This window comes from Ceratotherium simum, chromosome 7 (assembly GCF_057802395.1).
Source record: "Ceratotherium simum simum isolate JZ-2026a chromosome 7, ASM5780239v1, whole genome shotgun sequence".
Taxonomy (NCBI): domain Eukaryota; kingdom Metazoa; phylum Chordata; class Mammalia; order Perissodactyla; family Rhinocerotidae; genus Ceratotherium; species Ceratotherium simum.
The window spans coordinates 43,054,812-43,072,083 of record NC_141906.1 but is presented as its reverse complement, the minus strand read 5'-3'; the positions used below and the strand labels follow the sequence as shown (position 1 = coordinate 43,072,083).

General features: G+C 38.4%; 1 protein-coding gene across 1 annotated transcript in view; it reads left to right on the top strand.

The window, feature by feature from the left end:
• GRM5 (glutamate metabotropic receptor 5) overlaps positions 1-17,272 on the top strand; it is a 668,354-nt gene that overhangs the window by 598,854 nt on the left and 52,228 nt on the right. The window contains exon 10 of the mRNA XM_087433566.1: positions 11,219-12,158. Coding sequence (XP_087289692.1) covers positions 11,219-12,158 — 940 coding nt within the window. The remainder of the gene's footprint in view (positions 1-11,218; positions 12,159-17,272) is intronic.

Sequence of the window (17,272 nt, the reverse complement as noted above, 5' to 3'; positions counted from 1 at the left end):
ATTTCATATATAACCTTTTATTCTATTATATTTTTTCTGTATTTATTTTTGCTGATCATATATTGTCATTCTCTCCATTTGGAATATAAGCTAAAGGATAGGGTATTTTTTTTTTTTTGCATGTTTTGTTCATTTGGGAATATCAAGCTCCTAGAACATAGTAAACACTCAATAAATATTTGCTGAAGAAATAAATTACAGAGTGGAAGAAAGGAAACAAATCTCTACATATTGAGTGCCTATCATCCATTATAATAGGAACTTGGTGTTCTGCCAGTTAATCATCCTTATACTCCAAAAAGGTTGGAATCATTATCTCTATTTTACAGAAAACTGAGGTTGAAAATGTAAAATATCTGTGCTGTGGTGACACAGCAAGTAGCAGAAGTGAGGCTCCAACCTTACTGTATAAGTCTTTCTGTAAAACTCATGCTTTTTCCTTGATATGATGCTGCAAGTGTTGACCTTACACAAATAGACAGCCAGTTATTTCTCCAGCAAAAATAAGTCTATTTGAGATCAGCAAAGAATGGCAATTCAGAGTCTGGAATCATGGTAAGGGCAAGTCCCCAGCAGCAAAGGAAGAAGAAACTCTTTTATGGAGGGGAAGAGGAAGTTGAGAGGGCTGTTGTAAACAGAGTCCATTGGAGAAATCGAGAGTGTGATGCGTATTGGCTTTTCATTGGCTGAGTTGTGACAGTCTCCCATTGGCTGAGCTTCTTGCCCATCAAGGAAAGGAAGTCTTTCTTCTTCTTCTTGAGCTCTGCCATCATCATATGGTGTGAGAGCACTCCCTTTTGGCCTCCTGACTCCAATTTAATGAGGTTTCTGTTTATTAATTTTCACACAAGCAATACGGACATGACCATGAATCACTGGATTCTTTCTGAAAGGATCTCTAAAATGCAATGAAAAATTTTGTGCAGTGGTCCATTTCAAACATTGACCTTGATCAAGTTGTTTCAGTTAATGCTGAAAGAACAATGATTTCTTTTTTTAAATAAGATTCCAGGGCTCATACATTGACAGATTGTAAAATGCCTTCTTGCGCTTCCAATTTCTCAATTCTCATTAACTTATAAATTTGTTTATCCTACCAGATGAGTCAAAAAGATGGTGTGTTTACAGATGTAAACACCATTTGCTCCAGGAAAAAAAAAATTGCTAAAAGGCCTATCTCAATAGAACTTCTCAAAACAGGTCCTCAAAGAGAACATAAACCAGTTTTCATCTTGCCAGAAACTATGCAATGAAAAATGTGCATTGTGTTCTTCTTCACAGTGATAAATTTGTGGTCTGGCTAAGAACAATATCATCGTGGTCAAAAACCACTCCGATATAACCAGACTGAAGAAAATAATGTGGTTTCATTGATTTCAGTTTTTGATAAATATAGCTTAACCAAAATAAATTATCATATTTCTCCCCAAGAACATAAAACATTATAACACAGTGCTTACCACTACATTATCTAACCTACTTGGAAAATGCTTCATAAAGCGTTGGTATATTATATGAGTAATATGAAGCAGATAAATGTCTCCTATCTTGCCACCTCTTAAGAATCACATTAAGTTGAGTGAAAAATTCAGACAGCATATGTGCTGCCTTGTACTTACAAACAATTTAAGACAATATAATACCATTTACTTGGGGCTCTGTATATATAAACAAGCTAGAAAGATAAAATAGGCCTGGCTTTTCCCCAGAAGAACACAGGACAATCTAATAAAACACATAAGCAATTTAGCAGATGTTGAGTCACTACTGTTTTATGTATATGCTTCTCTTTCTCCTCTTTTTCTCATTTCATAAATATTATACCGCTGTTCAAGTCACATGTTACTTTATACAGTCCTCACACTAATCCTCGAAATGTAGCAGGAAAGTATTATTATCTTCCCTCCTAAAGCTTTAACTGATTTCCCTTCTGAACTCTAAGCAGTAATGCCCGGAGATATTATAATTCTCTTATGACACTATATTACTATGCTGTAGAGGTATTTCTGTGCACATCTGATTTCTGCATTTTGGCTGTTTTACATTTCTTCCTTTTTCTTTTTTTTTTTTCTATGTCTGTATTTCTCCTCCTATGGTTCCTTTCACTTCAAATGCTCTTCAGTGCCAATCCTACCTCAGTTTCCTGAACTGAAAATGCATGAAATAATGGTACCTACCTCATAGAATGTTGTGGGTATTAAAGAAAGTAATAAGTGTACAGTGGTCAGCACAGTGCCTAGCAGAGTAGAGTCACAGAGCCTGAATATTTGACCAATACACTATTTTAAAGGAATAAATGATTGCCTTTGTATCACCATGATGCGGGCCCAGTGCCTTCAATAGAGTAGGTGCTCAATAATGTGCATGGAACTAAGAAGTGAGTATAATGATCTAGTAATACTAAATGAACAATTTTCATTCTCTTTAGTGGGTAAGACAAGGCATTAATCTTTCCCCTTGTGTACTTTTCTTATATGTGTGGAGTTTGTTCCCACATTTTGTTTTTATAACAAACATGAGCATTTTAGTTACTTAAATATATACCAATAGCTCAATTGAGGAATACTTACAATATCAGGATATTGTAAGGACTGAGGATACTTAACATTCAGGAACTAATAGGCTTTGGAAGAGAAACAGGAGGTAAAATCCAGGGCAACGTATGCATACAATTTTGCAACCAGCCTTAGGAAAGGTAATGTAAACCCAGCCTTAGAACAGTCCTGGTATGTCTCAAGGGGAAAAAAAATCAAGATTGTGTAACAGGGTCTACGGGATACAGAAGGAATACTGTGGGGTCTAGAGAGTGGCTACAAAAACTCAGTCATAAAACCAGAAAGCTTTTGAACATTTGGATGGAAGACCAGGCACATGAGGAAAATGCTTTTGTTATACAGATGATTTGCAAAAAAAAAAAAAACAATTTTATAAGAGTCTGACTAAAACTGGAGGAAAGAGAAACTGAAAAGAGTCTGGCAAGCCAGGAAATTAATAGAAATTAATTGTAAAACACTCATTATATCTCATATTATATGTGGAAATTGATAGTCTATTGGTTTTAAAGTGATGACGTTAATGTTTTATTCTAGTAAAATACAAAAATACTTTTAAGCATTTTATAGACTTAGTCCTAAGAAATTGCTTCACTGACACTATTTAGGTAACTGGTGTTTAATTTCTCATATGTGAATTTTTCTACAAGGATTTCTCCAGATTAAAGCCCTCATTCTGTATTATTTATGTATGATTTCCACCTTATGTATAGAAAAATTGAGACAATTAAATAGAGTAAAAGTCTCATAGTCACAGGAATTATTTGTGTGCAAGCTGAAAATGAAATGCGTGTGTCCTGATTCCTCAATTGTCCTCTTCGTTAATGCAATCATTCATTCATTCAACCTGATTAACTGCCTGTTTTGAGCTTGATACTGTGCTTGGCATTAGAAATAAAACAAAAAGCAAAGAAACAGTCTCCTGCTCTCAAATTGCTCAGTCTACCTCATGAAGCAGACAACCAAACTCACTATGCACTGTTATGAGCGAAAAAATCTTGTGCAAGTGCTGTGATAGGCACAGGCCCAGGGAGCTGTGTGACAGCGTAGGAGGAGCCTGTCATTCAGGCTCAGGTAAGCAGAAAAGCCCTCCTGAAAGAGGATACAGAAAATGAAAGAATAAGGAGGAGTTAGCCAGTGTGGAGGGAGAGGGGAAAGCTAAAAACAGAGTGAAGTATTCCAGTCAGCACATTTTATTATTTAAATTCATATGCTGTATTTTTCCTCTTATTCATCTTCAGTATGACCGGAAGTCATATTTTTCAAAACTGTTCCCTACAAATGTGCATCTGTGATAATCCTTCCCTGTAGCACTCTGCAATACTATTAAATCATTCTTTATGCCTTAATTATGAAATAAATCTCTACATACAATTTCAAATTCCCCCCTAAAATGTAACCAATAACGAAGAACAAAAATAAAAACTATAGCCCTGAGTTGTCAGCTCTCTGGGGGTATTTCATTAAGGGAATTTAAAACAAAAATATGTAATAAACCTTGAAAGGCGTGAAATAAGCTGGGTCCAATGACAAATGGATGGCTGTGAGTCCCCTCTGTGGCAATGGTAGGAATGTCGCACAATCCATCCTTGTTCTCTTGTGCTGTGGGTATTAGGTGGCCATTCAGAAAAATTTCTACACTAGAAAACTTTAAGGACATAAAAGCAATAATTTACCAGTGTCTCTGGCCGACAACCCTCGGGACATATAGGCTAGGATGAGAACCCTGCTGAAGAGTTTGAACCAATGAGATTTCTCAGAGAGGAGCATGGATTTATGTCAGGATAACAAATATCAAATACGCTACCACTAGCCCTGCCTTGCCCATGGCAGGCATTGTTAATTATTCATGATTCTCTTTCCCACTAAGTAGCCTCAGGGCCCCTGTCCGAGGGGCACTTGATTAGTTTGCCTCCCCTGATGTAGCATCAGTCAATCAGTCAATCAATCAAAAATCCCACAGGGTTTTATTCTTAGCCCCAACAAGTTAGCATATTAAACCTCATATTGTCCCTCCGTAAAATAGAGTTAATGATACCACCTCACTTACTTATTATGAAGACTACCTAAAACATCTAGGATAGCATCTGATGTACAGTAGGCACTTAATCTATGAAAGTTTCCTCCTTTTTTTAAATTCTGGCATAAACAGGAATAAGGTGGCTTCCTACTGAGGCAGCTTCCATTAAAACTTACCTAACATTTTGGGTAGAGACTACATTTTTATTTGAGGGAGCGATCAAGGTATGTTTTGTTTCATGCTAAGGTAATGGTAAAAATTAATCAACTTTAGAATACACCTTCACTGCAGAGGACTCAGGGGCTTTTTTGTTCTGGCCTAAAGTAAAAAACGTTGCAATTGACAGCCTTCTTGGGAACAGTGAATCTGAACTTTATAGTTAGACAACACTCCTATTTACTGCCTCCCTCTTTCCTCTACCCATAATTCCTAGATCCGATGAATTACTCAGAAATTAGACTAATCAGTCAATCATAAAAAATTTATCAGTGCCTAGTTAGTACTAGGAATATTTCTAATGTGAAACATGTCACAGCCCTAGGCAGAAGTAAGACTTTGAGTTACTTAGTTTTGCCCTCTCTTGGTTACCAGAATCTTGACTAAAATTCAGGCGTAATGCACCGAATTTAGACTTCCAGCTATAACAGTACGTAACAGTTCGTAACAGTACGTAACTTGGGACATCTTAAAGGCAGCAAAAATGTTTGTTGAGAATGAGTTTATCCATACACCAGGATGAGAATTATATATTTTGGTTATATAGTAAATATATTAGTTTGTAACTTGCTTATGCTAACCATATGAGTGAGGCACTGTGCTCAGTACTGGGGATCCATTTGTGAGCAAAAGAGACAAGTCCTTAGCATCAGGGTGCTTATAGTCAAGTAAGGAGGACATACCTTAACAATATAACCTCTCTGTCTGTTTCTCTCTCTCTCTCACACACACACACACACACACACACACACACACCACTTCCAATTCTTCTGAACTATGGAAGTGATGAAAAACTTTAGCTAAGGCTATGTGAAGAGAAAATATTAAAGGATCATGGATATGGACAATGCAGAAAGAATTCTGAGTCTGCATTCCTCTGATACCTTAGACCAACATCCTAGAGATCCAAATCCGGTGGGGTAAAGAGACGAGGAAAGGCATTCAAATGGCCTATTGATGGAACAGATTGAAAACAAGCATGATGTTGTCAGTTACCAGTCAACATCTTGTACTCTGGTAGATCTATTGCTCATGTATCAAAGGATAGTCCCACAACAGCACCATACCAGTTTTGAATATCTGAAATGGCCTGACCAGCAGCTGAGGACACATACCTCTGATTCTCAGAGATTCTCAGCAGCAACTTCCTTTCCTTCAAAAATATACCAGGAATTATGGAGCTTGTTAAGGAGTCCCTACCTAGCCTGACTTACAGAATATCAGGCATGAGTCTCAGGATCTTGGACTTCTCAATCCTTCTTGCCTGAATAGACACTTGAAACAGAGTTTGAAAGTGCAACAGTCTAAGAACTATTAACTACAGGAATACTAATCCTGTAAGACTACTATCCAAACAGTAAGCATGAGCACCAGTTATTGCTGAGCAGTCATATCATTTTTAGGTGTCCAGGAAATCAATGGGCCATCCATTCTCCCATTAGATGTATGGAAAGCACATTGGTGGAATCATAGGATGAATGTGGATAATACAGTTTTGGCTGCTCGCTTTCCCTTTAAAAAAAAAAAAACTGTTGTATTTTCAATATATGTCACTTTAAGCTACGAAAAGATGGATTATACTAGAGAATCACAGAATATGGATCAAACAGGAAAGGGAGGAAAGTGGGAAGTGGATAGCTACCTAAATGTTATCAGAAAAGAGGCCAGGATTTTCTAATCTCTGGCTCATCTGCATTTCTATAAAGGAATGTAATGTTGTGCATCTTCTGAGAAACTCTAATATGCTTGTTAGGAGGGAACTTCACTGACATGATCAAGATTCTTTACTCTAAAATATGATAACATATGCTAAATTGATTAAATTTATAATAAAACTATAAAATATATCTATACTGTAAATTCTTAGTTAAACTCTACACACCCTTCCAGTAGGTAGTAACTTACCAGTACACTAAAAGTACTTCCAATAACTTAAAACTAGGAATGAAACAGGGATAAAAAAGAAAACTGTTAGTGGAGAAAATGCCCAGTAATTCACAGAAAAAAATAAAGAGATTTAGGATGAATAACAGGGCATTCAGATGTTTGTAAACCAATGCACATAGTAGAGGTAGTATTATGAGAATTTAAATTTATATCATAATAGGGTTAGCATTATCTCAAAATTCTGAGATTTGGTAGAACATGTTCCATGATAAGAATACAGTGATGAAAGTATACCACCCCTTGTTTGAAAGAAATAGATCAAATAGTAGTAAAGGGGGAAAAATATAAGAGAATGATATACCACCAGGAGAGATATCTGTAAACCTGAAGCTCAAAGCTTTGTGCAAATTCTTTGGGTAGGAATTTAAAAAAGAAAAGAAAAACTGAAGTGATATTGTTAGAGGAGGGTATGGTGGGCCATCCAATTAACGACTTTTCTTTGGATTCTGATATACTTCCTTTCTTCTAGCTGATCCATCTTATGTCTTCCCTGACATATCCTCTTCCTCTGCCATTCATTAATGTTGGTGTTACCCCAGACCTCTAGGCTTTGCTCTCACCTATATCTATGAATTTCCTCATTGATTGCATTTTTTTCCATATCTTAGTTCTACCTGTAAACAGATAATTCCTAAAGCTATAACTTCTACCCTAATATCTTTCTAAGCTTGTGCTTCCATCTGCTCAGTAGGTCATAGACATTCAAACACAACATATCCAGACTGTAACTAGATGTCATTCCCATAAAATGTGACCCTTTTCTTCCTACAACCCCATTTTAGTTGATAGCCTTGTCATCAACTCAGTTAGAAGCCTCTCTCCTGACTCTTCTGTCTGTCTACCTCATACTTTCTTTCCATCCTAGCTCTGAAATGTCTTTACTAGCTGAATATTTTCTTCAGTAGAGTGACTTAATTTTTGCTCTATCCTCCCTTGATGACCCTCTTGTGACAGACTTCTGACCAGCTAAATCACTTCCAGTCTCCACCTGCCATCCTGATCTCCTTTTCTGTCTTTCCCCACCCCCAGTCCTGGCCTTCAGACAATGTAGTCCATGGAAAGCCTTAGGTAGCGTTAGGGTGATCACACCTTAGAATTATCATATAAGACATTCACTGGATGAGAAGTCAGCCTGATAATTTCTAACGTTGGGTTCCCAACCAAGGACCAAGGACCAGTTGTATAGTCATTGAGCTTGCTTATTCAAAGTAAGATTCATTTGTCCCACCCCAAATGTACTGATTCAAAATCTCCTGAGTTTAGAGGCTTGAATTGTATTTTCATAGGCTCTCCAAGTGATTGTGATGCACATCCGTTTTTGGAAACTCTAAGATCTTATCCAATTATAAGATTCAGTGATTATAACACTCTAATCAGAATCCAATTTGCTATTCCAAGAGAATAGATACAAAAGTATTTTGTGCAGCCTCATTAAACTAAACTTAAAGCCTTTTGAGTGGTTCACATTCAATGAAAAAACATTCATTTGGACATATAAATTCTGGTAAATTTGTGAAAATAATCACATCACATTAGAGGCATGGCTTATGCACATTTCTTCCAACACATATATCTAATGGGGTTTCACACATGATGTTAATAGGTTGCACATGAAGAGTTAGAGAATATATCTGACGTAAAAACAGTGGTGAATGTTATCATATGCAAAACATTTAGTAATTAGGGTGCTAATTACATTTAGAGAAAAGCAATTAGTATTTAGCAGAACAGTGGGGAAAAAAGGATTAAAATGAAAACCTTTAAAATAAATATTTATATATTTTTTTCAGTTGATTCTCTTTAGCTAATGAAAGAATTCCTGCTTCGTGTACCACACAACATGTTTCCTATATCAATAAGTTGCTATGGACATTAGTAGCTCACGAGCTAGCAGGAGAAACAGACCCCTACAGAATTAAGTAGAGGAGATAATAAATTTCATTGTCATATCAATGTTATAAATAAACTTATGGAAGAATCAAAATAGGAATGATTAATCCCTATTTTCCTGTTGTAAAATAGTCTCTACAAGGAACAAATTTGTAAATATGAACCTAAACTCTCTGGTATACTGTAGTCTCAGAGGTTGAAATCCAACATATAAGCAGCATATGTGAACACAGATGCCTGAGATATGGATACAAGCATATTCATTAGCAATGAGATATTCATTTATTTATAATTAACGATATTATGTAAAATACCTATCTTATACTTAGTCTGGGCTATCCATGTAACTTTTTTTTTCAAGTTAAAAGCACTTTGCTTCAATATTAAGTGTATAGGTTTTAAAAGAAGAGTACATTTGCCCATAGAAACAATTATGTCAAGTGTGCTGAGGATCCCAGGCTAACTCACAAATCCTATTACAGCCGTAATAAATGTAACTATAACACTAATGGTACCATTTGAAACCTGAGGTCTTGAAGAAAGAGACTAGCAAGGCAGAAATTAGGAAAAGAAGAACATTTCCTTTCCCTTTTGCAACAGAGCTACCCTTAGACATATTTTAAAGAACCACATGCTTCTTTGCTATCATTACTTATTGTACCTCCCAGAGTTACTTCCCAGGAACCATTGATATTCAAAGCCGTTTACTACAACACCCTTGATCATGGGATATGGGAAATTAATAGGAAAACCATACACCTATATCAATTAGGATTTGGTTTGGCTGCATATATCAGAAAAAAAAAGAAGGAGCTTAAACAAGGTAAATGTGACATAAGTAGTCCAGAGCTAGTCAGTGGTTTCATGATTATTAGAGACTCAGGCTCCCTACTTTTCTCTTGCAAAACTCAGAACATGTTTTCTGTCCTTAAAGCTACCTTAAAGTCCAAGATAACTACTGGAGCTCTAGCCATCATGTTTATATTCCAGACAACAGAAGGAGAAAGCAAGGAAGGGCAAAAAGGGTACTCTCCAAGATGAGTCATTTTCCTTTAAAGAGTTCTCTGCTTACATCTTATTGGCTAAAACCTAGTAACATGGAACATCTGACTGCAAAGGTTGCTGGAAAATGTAGTGTTTTAGTGCCTCCTCTACCACCCCAAATGAAATTGGAGCTCTGTTGCTGAGGATAAAGGGGAGAATAGATATTTGCAGGCAAATAGTAATCTCTGCCACATTCCTTAAATGTCCAGTGCTCCAGATTACTGAACTCCTTTCCTACTCACTCAATAAAGCTATCTCAATTGTATTTAAATAAAAATCTAATTGGCAGGAATGAGCCTTCTAGAGCAGTAGTTCTCAACTTCAGCTGCACGTTTAGAAGCATTTGGGGTGCCTTAAAACCCTGATGCCCAGGCCAATTAAATGAGACACTCTGGTAGTGAGACCCACGCCAGAGTATGCTAAAAAAATATCTCTAGGTGATTCCAGCGTGCAGCCAAGTTTGAGAACCACTGTCCTAAGAAATTTAAAAAGAAGGCACGTAACACAAATGATGCCAAATTTTGTCACTTTTTTCTGCTGTGTAATCTAGTGATATAAAAAACCACAAGCCACGAATAGGGAATAATTTTGAGAGTGTTGGCACTTCCCATACAGGCCAATTATTTGCCTCTGGGGTCAGTTTTCCTCTATTATCACCTCCTTTTTTAACAGCATCTTCTCCTCTTTAACACTGGAACCATATGATTCTCTAAAAATCCTAACTTTTCTGTACAGTTGATCCAAGGACAGCATAGATGGATCCAGTGTTGGTCATCCTTGATGCCTTTACCTCTCACATACCCCCACATCCATTTAAACACTCTGTAGTGCTTCAAATAATTCTCAAATCTGTCCACACCTTTATCTCATCCAAAATCCACACAGCAACCAAAGGAATGTGTAAAACACACACATAAATCTGACAATTCCTCTGCTCTACACAGATCCCTCCAGTGACTTCCTATTTTGATCTAGGACTCTCTGCCCTGCAAGATCCTCTTCTGCCCACCTCCCAGCCTCATCTTAGGCCACCCATCACACTATTGTACAGTGGCCTCCTTTCATGCCTCCAGTGCCCCCTGGCTCTTTCTTTACAGTTAACCTCTGTTTGCCAAACCTACCGAATCCCTAAACTCACCCAAACCAACACATTTATTTGCTAATTCCGGTTGAAGGAGGCATTTACTGCTCCCCAGACTGGGTCACGATCCATGCTATACTCCTTCATGGCCCTTGTCACAGTTATAAGTAATTCTTTAAAAGCCCCCCCACCCTCAATTATTTTTTTTGAGAGTGGAGAACATTTTCTTCATCATTTCGTTTTCAGAACCTTGAACAGCTCCTATCACAGAGTATGTATTTCATAATATAAAGATAAATATTTTATGAATGAATATATGAAGAAATGAGTAGTATGGGATACTGAGATTAAAAAGGTAGATTGGAGATAAAGTGAAAGGATCATAAGCAGCTGCTTGTAACTTAGGCACAAGTAACCCAAGTAAACATTTCTTCCTTCTTTTTTCAATATATGTCTGTGTCTCTGCAGGTTGTGATTTGATCCCAGTACAGTATCTTCGCTGGGGTGACCCTGAGCCCATTGCAGCTGTGGTGTTTGCCTGCCTAGGCCTGCTCGCCACCCTGTTTGTTACTGCAGTCTTCATCATTTACCGAGATACACCAGTAGTCAAGTCCTCCAGCAGGGAACTCTGTTACATTATCCTTGCTGGCATCTGCCTGGGCTATTTATGTACCTTCTGCCTCATTGCAAAGCCCAAACAGATTTATTGCTACCTTCAGAGAATTGGCATTGGTCTCTCCCCAGCCATGAGCTACTCAGCCCTTGTAACCAAGACCAATCGTATTGCGAGGATTCTGGCTGGCAGCAAGAAAAAGATCTGTACCAAAAAGCCCAGATTCATGAGTGCCTGTGCCCAGCTGGTGATTGCTTTCATTCTCATATGCATCCAGTTGGGCATCATCGTCGCCCTCTTTATAATGGAGCCTCCTGATATAATGCACGACTACCCAAGTATTCGAGAAGTCTACCTGATTTGTAATACCACCAACCTAGGAGTTGTCACTCCTCTCGGATACAATGGATTGCTGATTTTGAGCTGTACCTTCTATGCTTTCAAGACCAGAAATGTTCCAGCTAACTTCAATGAGGCCAAGTATATCGCCTTCACGATGTACACCACCTGCATTATATGGCTGGCCTTTGTGCCAATCTACTTTGGCAGCAACTACAAAATCATCACCATGTGTTTCTCAGTCAGCCTCAGTGCCACAGTGGCGCTGGGCTGCATGTTTGTGCCGAAAGTGTACATCATCCTGGCCAAACCAGAGAGAAACGTGCGCAGCGCCTTCACCACGTCTACCGTGGTGCGCATGCACGTGGGGGATGGCAAGTCATCCTCAGCAGCCAGCAGATCCAGCAGCCTAGTCAACCTGTGGAAGAGGAGAGGCTCCTCTGGGGAAACCCTAAGGTAAAAGTTCTGGGGATGCTGTGAGGCACTGACCCCTATAGCAGAAGCAGTGGCGTTTGCTTCCTGGATCTTTTAAATGGGAAATACCTGAGGGAATGAAACTGTGGGAGGCAGAGTGCTGGGAAAGGGGCTCTGGACATTCTCATTGAATGGTTTTTGTGGGGTTAATTGAATGTAGGCCCAGTTACTTAGGCCTGGGCCAGAAACATGGAAGTTGAGATAAAGAAAAAAAGCAAAGAGTTACAGCAAAAGGGAAGTGAGGTGAGAGGGCAGGGAGAGTACAGTTAAGTCATTGAGCCAAGGCAAGGACCTCCAGGTCCTGAGGGGAAAGAGATACCTTGTGGACTAAATTCTAGTTCACCAGAACAGAGTAGACAAGATCATTGTTAACAAGGAAGATCACGCTGAGGGCAGAGCACCAAGAGCCTCACACATCTGACTACACGTGCATGTGCCTGAACCTTTTCCAAGCCCAGAAGAGCCCAATGTCCCATCCCACAGAGGCACGAGAATGTAGAATTTATATTTTACTTCTTAATGGGCAACTTGGGAAACATCTAAGTAGCTGAAAGGGGCAAAACAACAAGATGGCTTTGCATATAATTTCCTAAACAACCAGCCAGCTTCTCACTTTCTCTGTTGCCCATCGTCCCATCCCACCCCCCAAGTTCAGTACCACAGGTAGTAGTTATTGGACAATTGCCATCTGAAAAGAATCTGAGGCCAACAGCCAATGACTTCCGCTCATGTGAGGGACATCCTTTTCTGATTAATGCCCCCTAAGGCACTTCACAAGGCAAGGAGTTCATCTTACAGCGGCTTGGGAACACACTTGGAGGTACTAAAAAGGCTACATAGACTGTTACTGGGAATAAGGATCTCCTCTGTTTAAGAAGAACATATCAAAAGAGCTAGTCAGGACATCATCTGCCTACTCTATAGAGATTTGACAGTATTCCTAAAATCTAGATAAATAAATGGAAGATAAATATCTTTCAAGTAAAGATAAATAGCTAAATACTATTGCTTCAACAATTCTCTTATATCATCATTTAGCCCACACAAAAAGTCCTACTTTTCTATCAGCCCTAATTCTTCAAAGTCTGAATTATGGTGATGGTAAAGATACTGTGTCTGCTGAGGACTGAAAAGGACTCACAAGACACTTGGAGTTTATCCACATGGCCCAATTCATTTGTGTTACTAACTTGTAGCTTTGCCTCTTTCAATTCTTTTCTAATTCCTGTATACCTCTCATCTCTTTCCTGTATGCCTCTCATCTCTTTCCCGTATGCCTCTCATCTCTTTCCATGTATATCGTGCAAGCTATTCGCCTACATTGTAAACTTCGAGGAAAATAACTGTGTCTTCTACTTCTTTAGTAAATCCTGGCAATGTCACGGTCTAGACACAGAAGGCCTTCCATATCTCTAACCTGCTAGCATATATTCCATCTGCCTTCCTGACTCCTCTCTAAAACATTCTTTTTCTGAAACTTCTGCAAGATCAGCCTTTTATTTTGTCTAAGAAAATTTATTTTTTCAAACTTTTATTTTATCAGCCTTTCTTTAAACTCCTTCAAATAAAATCTTCCAGGGCATCCTCGTAGATAAAACAAACAGGTTTCTGGAGGGATGGATTTGTGAGTCTGTACCTAAGCACCCCAGAAACTCACTAGGGCAGCATGTTTCTCTCTAAGAGAGACAGCATGGATCGATGGTGAAGGGCACTGGCTTTGTAGCCAAATTCTCCTGAGTTTGATCACTGGCATTGCCATTTCTTCTCTCTTCACCTGCCAAGTTGAGATCACATCATCTTCACCGTAGGATTGTCAAGAGTGAAAGAAATAATATGTGTAAAGGCCAGGCACACCGTAGATACTGTATTGAAGGTTGGCGCTGGGACTGAATACTGACAGCATCACTTACCAGCTGTGTAACCATAAGCAAATCACTTCATCTCTCTATGCCTCGATTTCCTCATCTGATGAATGGAGATAATGAAATACAGACTTCATACAAGGGTTGTGAAAATAAATGAGTAAATACATATAAAGTATATGCCATGCAGTAAGCACTTCTTAAGTGTTTGCTATTATTATTAACCAAGTTAACAATTGTCAGTCTTCTTCCACACCTGAAAGTCTCTGTGTCAGGTATGCAATCAGGATCATCTTAATAACAAAGAGAGCATCATAAAAGGCAGTAGAAATCTATAGACACATTGATTACACTCTCTGGGCTTTCCAGGGCATCTCCATCTTTAGATTGCCCAGCTCCTTGCCAGACTGTAGATCATAGCCTTTGTCCCAGTGAAGGCAGAGTAAGCTCTTTGGGAGTGGGAGACTTGTCTTCCTTGCTCATCACTCTGCCTCCAGTTCCTGGAAGTATGAGAAGAGTATTTGGCACATAGAAGACAATAATCATTTGTTGGTATGTTTGTTGAATGAATGGATTTGTGGGGTATTTTTTGCTTGTCTTCAAGTACTACCCCCTTGTGGTTTTACTAACTTTCATATGATTAAGCCTACAGTGATCTGCCTCACAAATACCCCCTGCACTCCTGTGGTCATCTTCCTGTTCAAGAGTCGGGTCATTAATCCCATCCATTGGTCTCATGTTTTGCTATAATTCCAATATTCCTCCAGTAATATTATATTACTATTTTCAACTATTTCATTTCTACTTTAATAAATAAAGGAGCAACATCAACAAAATTTACTGATAGTGCCAATAGAAAACAGGAATTCTCAGGATTTGCGGCAATATTTTAACCTGTTTTCCCTACAGCATCATTTGGTTCTTGATGATTGGACTTTGCAGTCAATACATTTGGGTATTTGAATATCAAAGAGGGTAAGGAAGGACCTGTGGCAATTGTTGGTTTTTCTTGTATGCGGTTGTGGCAAATGCTGGTCTAACCACATGATTATAGCTGAGACAGGCTATAGTCTGGTTACATAGATACTTCTTTTTTGGCATTAACCAGGATATTGAGGCTGGAACCTGCTTTTGATATTGAGAAGAAGAAAGGCCCGAGAAAGCTATAAAACCCTTGCATCACATACATCCCATGCCTGCTCCCCTCTTTTAAAGCTATAATCCTAAGAAATAAATTGATCCAAACTAAAATTCCTTTCCTCTATGACTCCTATGAGCTCTCAAACTAAGTATTTCTTCTCTGTGATCCACAATCAAGATGTTCAGAACATTAATATAGCATTTATCACACTGTACGATATAACTGGTTATGTATGGATTTCTCTCCCCTTTTAGTTTACAGCTTTATAAAGGCCAGTGTGTATCACATTGCCTGTCACACGGGGCTTAAATAATGGGGAACAAGTGAACTGGAGTGCTTCTAATATTTTCACATTTTATTCTAAATTACCTTCATTAATTGTGCTTCTCAGGCTTGAATTCTGTAATATGCTAATGAGCTCATCTATTGGGATCTAACATGGGCTTAAATAGGTAACTTAAATCTTTAGATGTAGGTCTTTGGGGAGAGCAGCTGCTCTGCTGGGCCCAGCCTGGTTCTGCTCTCTTCCATCTGGTGTGTGGAGAAGCAGGCTGCTGTAAGCTCAGACTGGTCTGGGCTCTGTTTCTGAAAAGGCCTTCACATGTCCCTTCCACATGTCATGGCAGACAGCAAGGGCTCCATGTTAAAGAGGACACTAATTGCATACTTTACAATGAAAAATATAATAATATCTCCCAAATTATAGTGACTATGTTTCCAAAAGTCAGTATACACTCTTGGAGCAGTGTACATAGAGACAGTAGATACAAACACAGCATGCTAGTTTACAGTTCTGGCTTTGGAGCCACAGCTGAATTCAAATCCAGCTGTGTGAATTTCAACAAGGTACTTCAATCTGTCTCCTCAACTGTAAAATGGTAGATGATAATTCCTGTTGTGAGGAGTAAATGAAGTGATATGTGTTAAATGCTTAGTATCAGCATGTAGAAAACACTCAATAAATGGTAGATAAAACTTTTAAAAATGTGTTCACCTGCAAGTAAGAGAAAAACCTGATTTTCAGAGACTGATATGATTTTTATGGGTTTCATTTTCCACATGCTACATGAAATCCACAGGTAGACTGTTCCTGGCATTCCTCCAAGGCTCACTCATGCCAGAGCCAACTACCCTACTATTCTCCAGGCCTTTTACTAATGGTTTGCATGATGGCTGCCATGGCTCCATGCATTGCATCCTTTTATTAGGGAAAACAATAGTCTTCTCAGAGTCCCGTAAGAATTGCCTTTATGTCTCATTGGCCAAAAATGTCTCATGTAGCAACCACTAGCTGCAAGAGAGTATAAGAAAGTGTGCATTTCACTTTTACATCTTCTATAATGGAAACTGAAAGAGAGGGGAGGTGTCAAGTGCTTGTCGGATAAATCAATGAATAGTGTCTACCATGTAAAATGGCAGTACCTGGTGGTATTAGTGGTAGTAGTAATAGTAATAGAATTGTCTAGTGGTCACAAAATATTGAAAGTAGAAGCAATAATCATTCCCATTTTTCAAATGAGGAATTTGAGGTCCAGCATGATGAAAACACTTGCCCATCGTCTCACTACTAGTAAGTTATGGAGCAGTTTTTAATTCAGACCATAGTTTTTTAGCCTTATAGCCAAGCTTTTCTCAGAATGTATTCTTTGGAAAGATAGTCTCACAAATTGCTCTATGAAAAAAAATTATTTGGTCAAACAAGTTTGAAAAAACTCTGACTACTCTATTCTTTTATTGGAGATAAACACTGAGAAGTCTTGCAGTATAGAAACCAATAATTCATTTGTTAATTCTTTTCCATCTTTTCCCAAGCTTATTGAATATGGGACTATTTTTTCAAGTAACTCTCTTAACATTCTGGAGAATTGATACTACAAAGGAGATTCACTTTGGATAACATCATCATAGCTGAAAGAGAAGACATGTTTTTGGGGGTCTGAAGAGTAGTTCATATCTTCACTGTGAAGGGGGCCAGAGGGAGCCACTTTCTACTTCTAGTCATAGAGAAAGAATCACTTTTGTTCTCTGAGCACCTAAGGGAAGAATAGAGCTAATTCTAACAGATCTAGCAGTTTCTGGGAAGTTAAATAGGT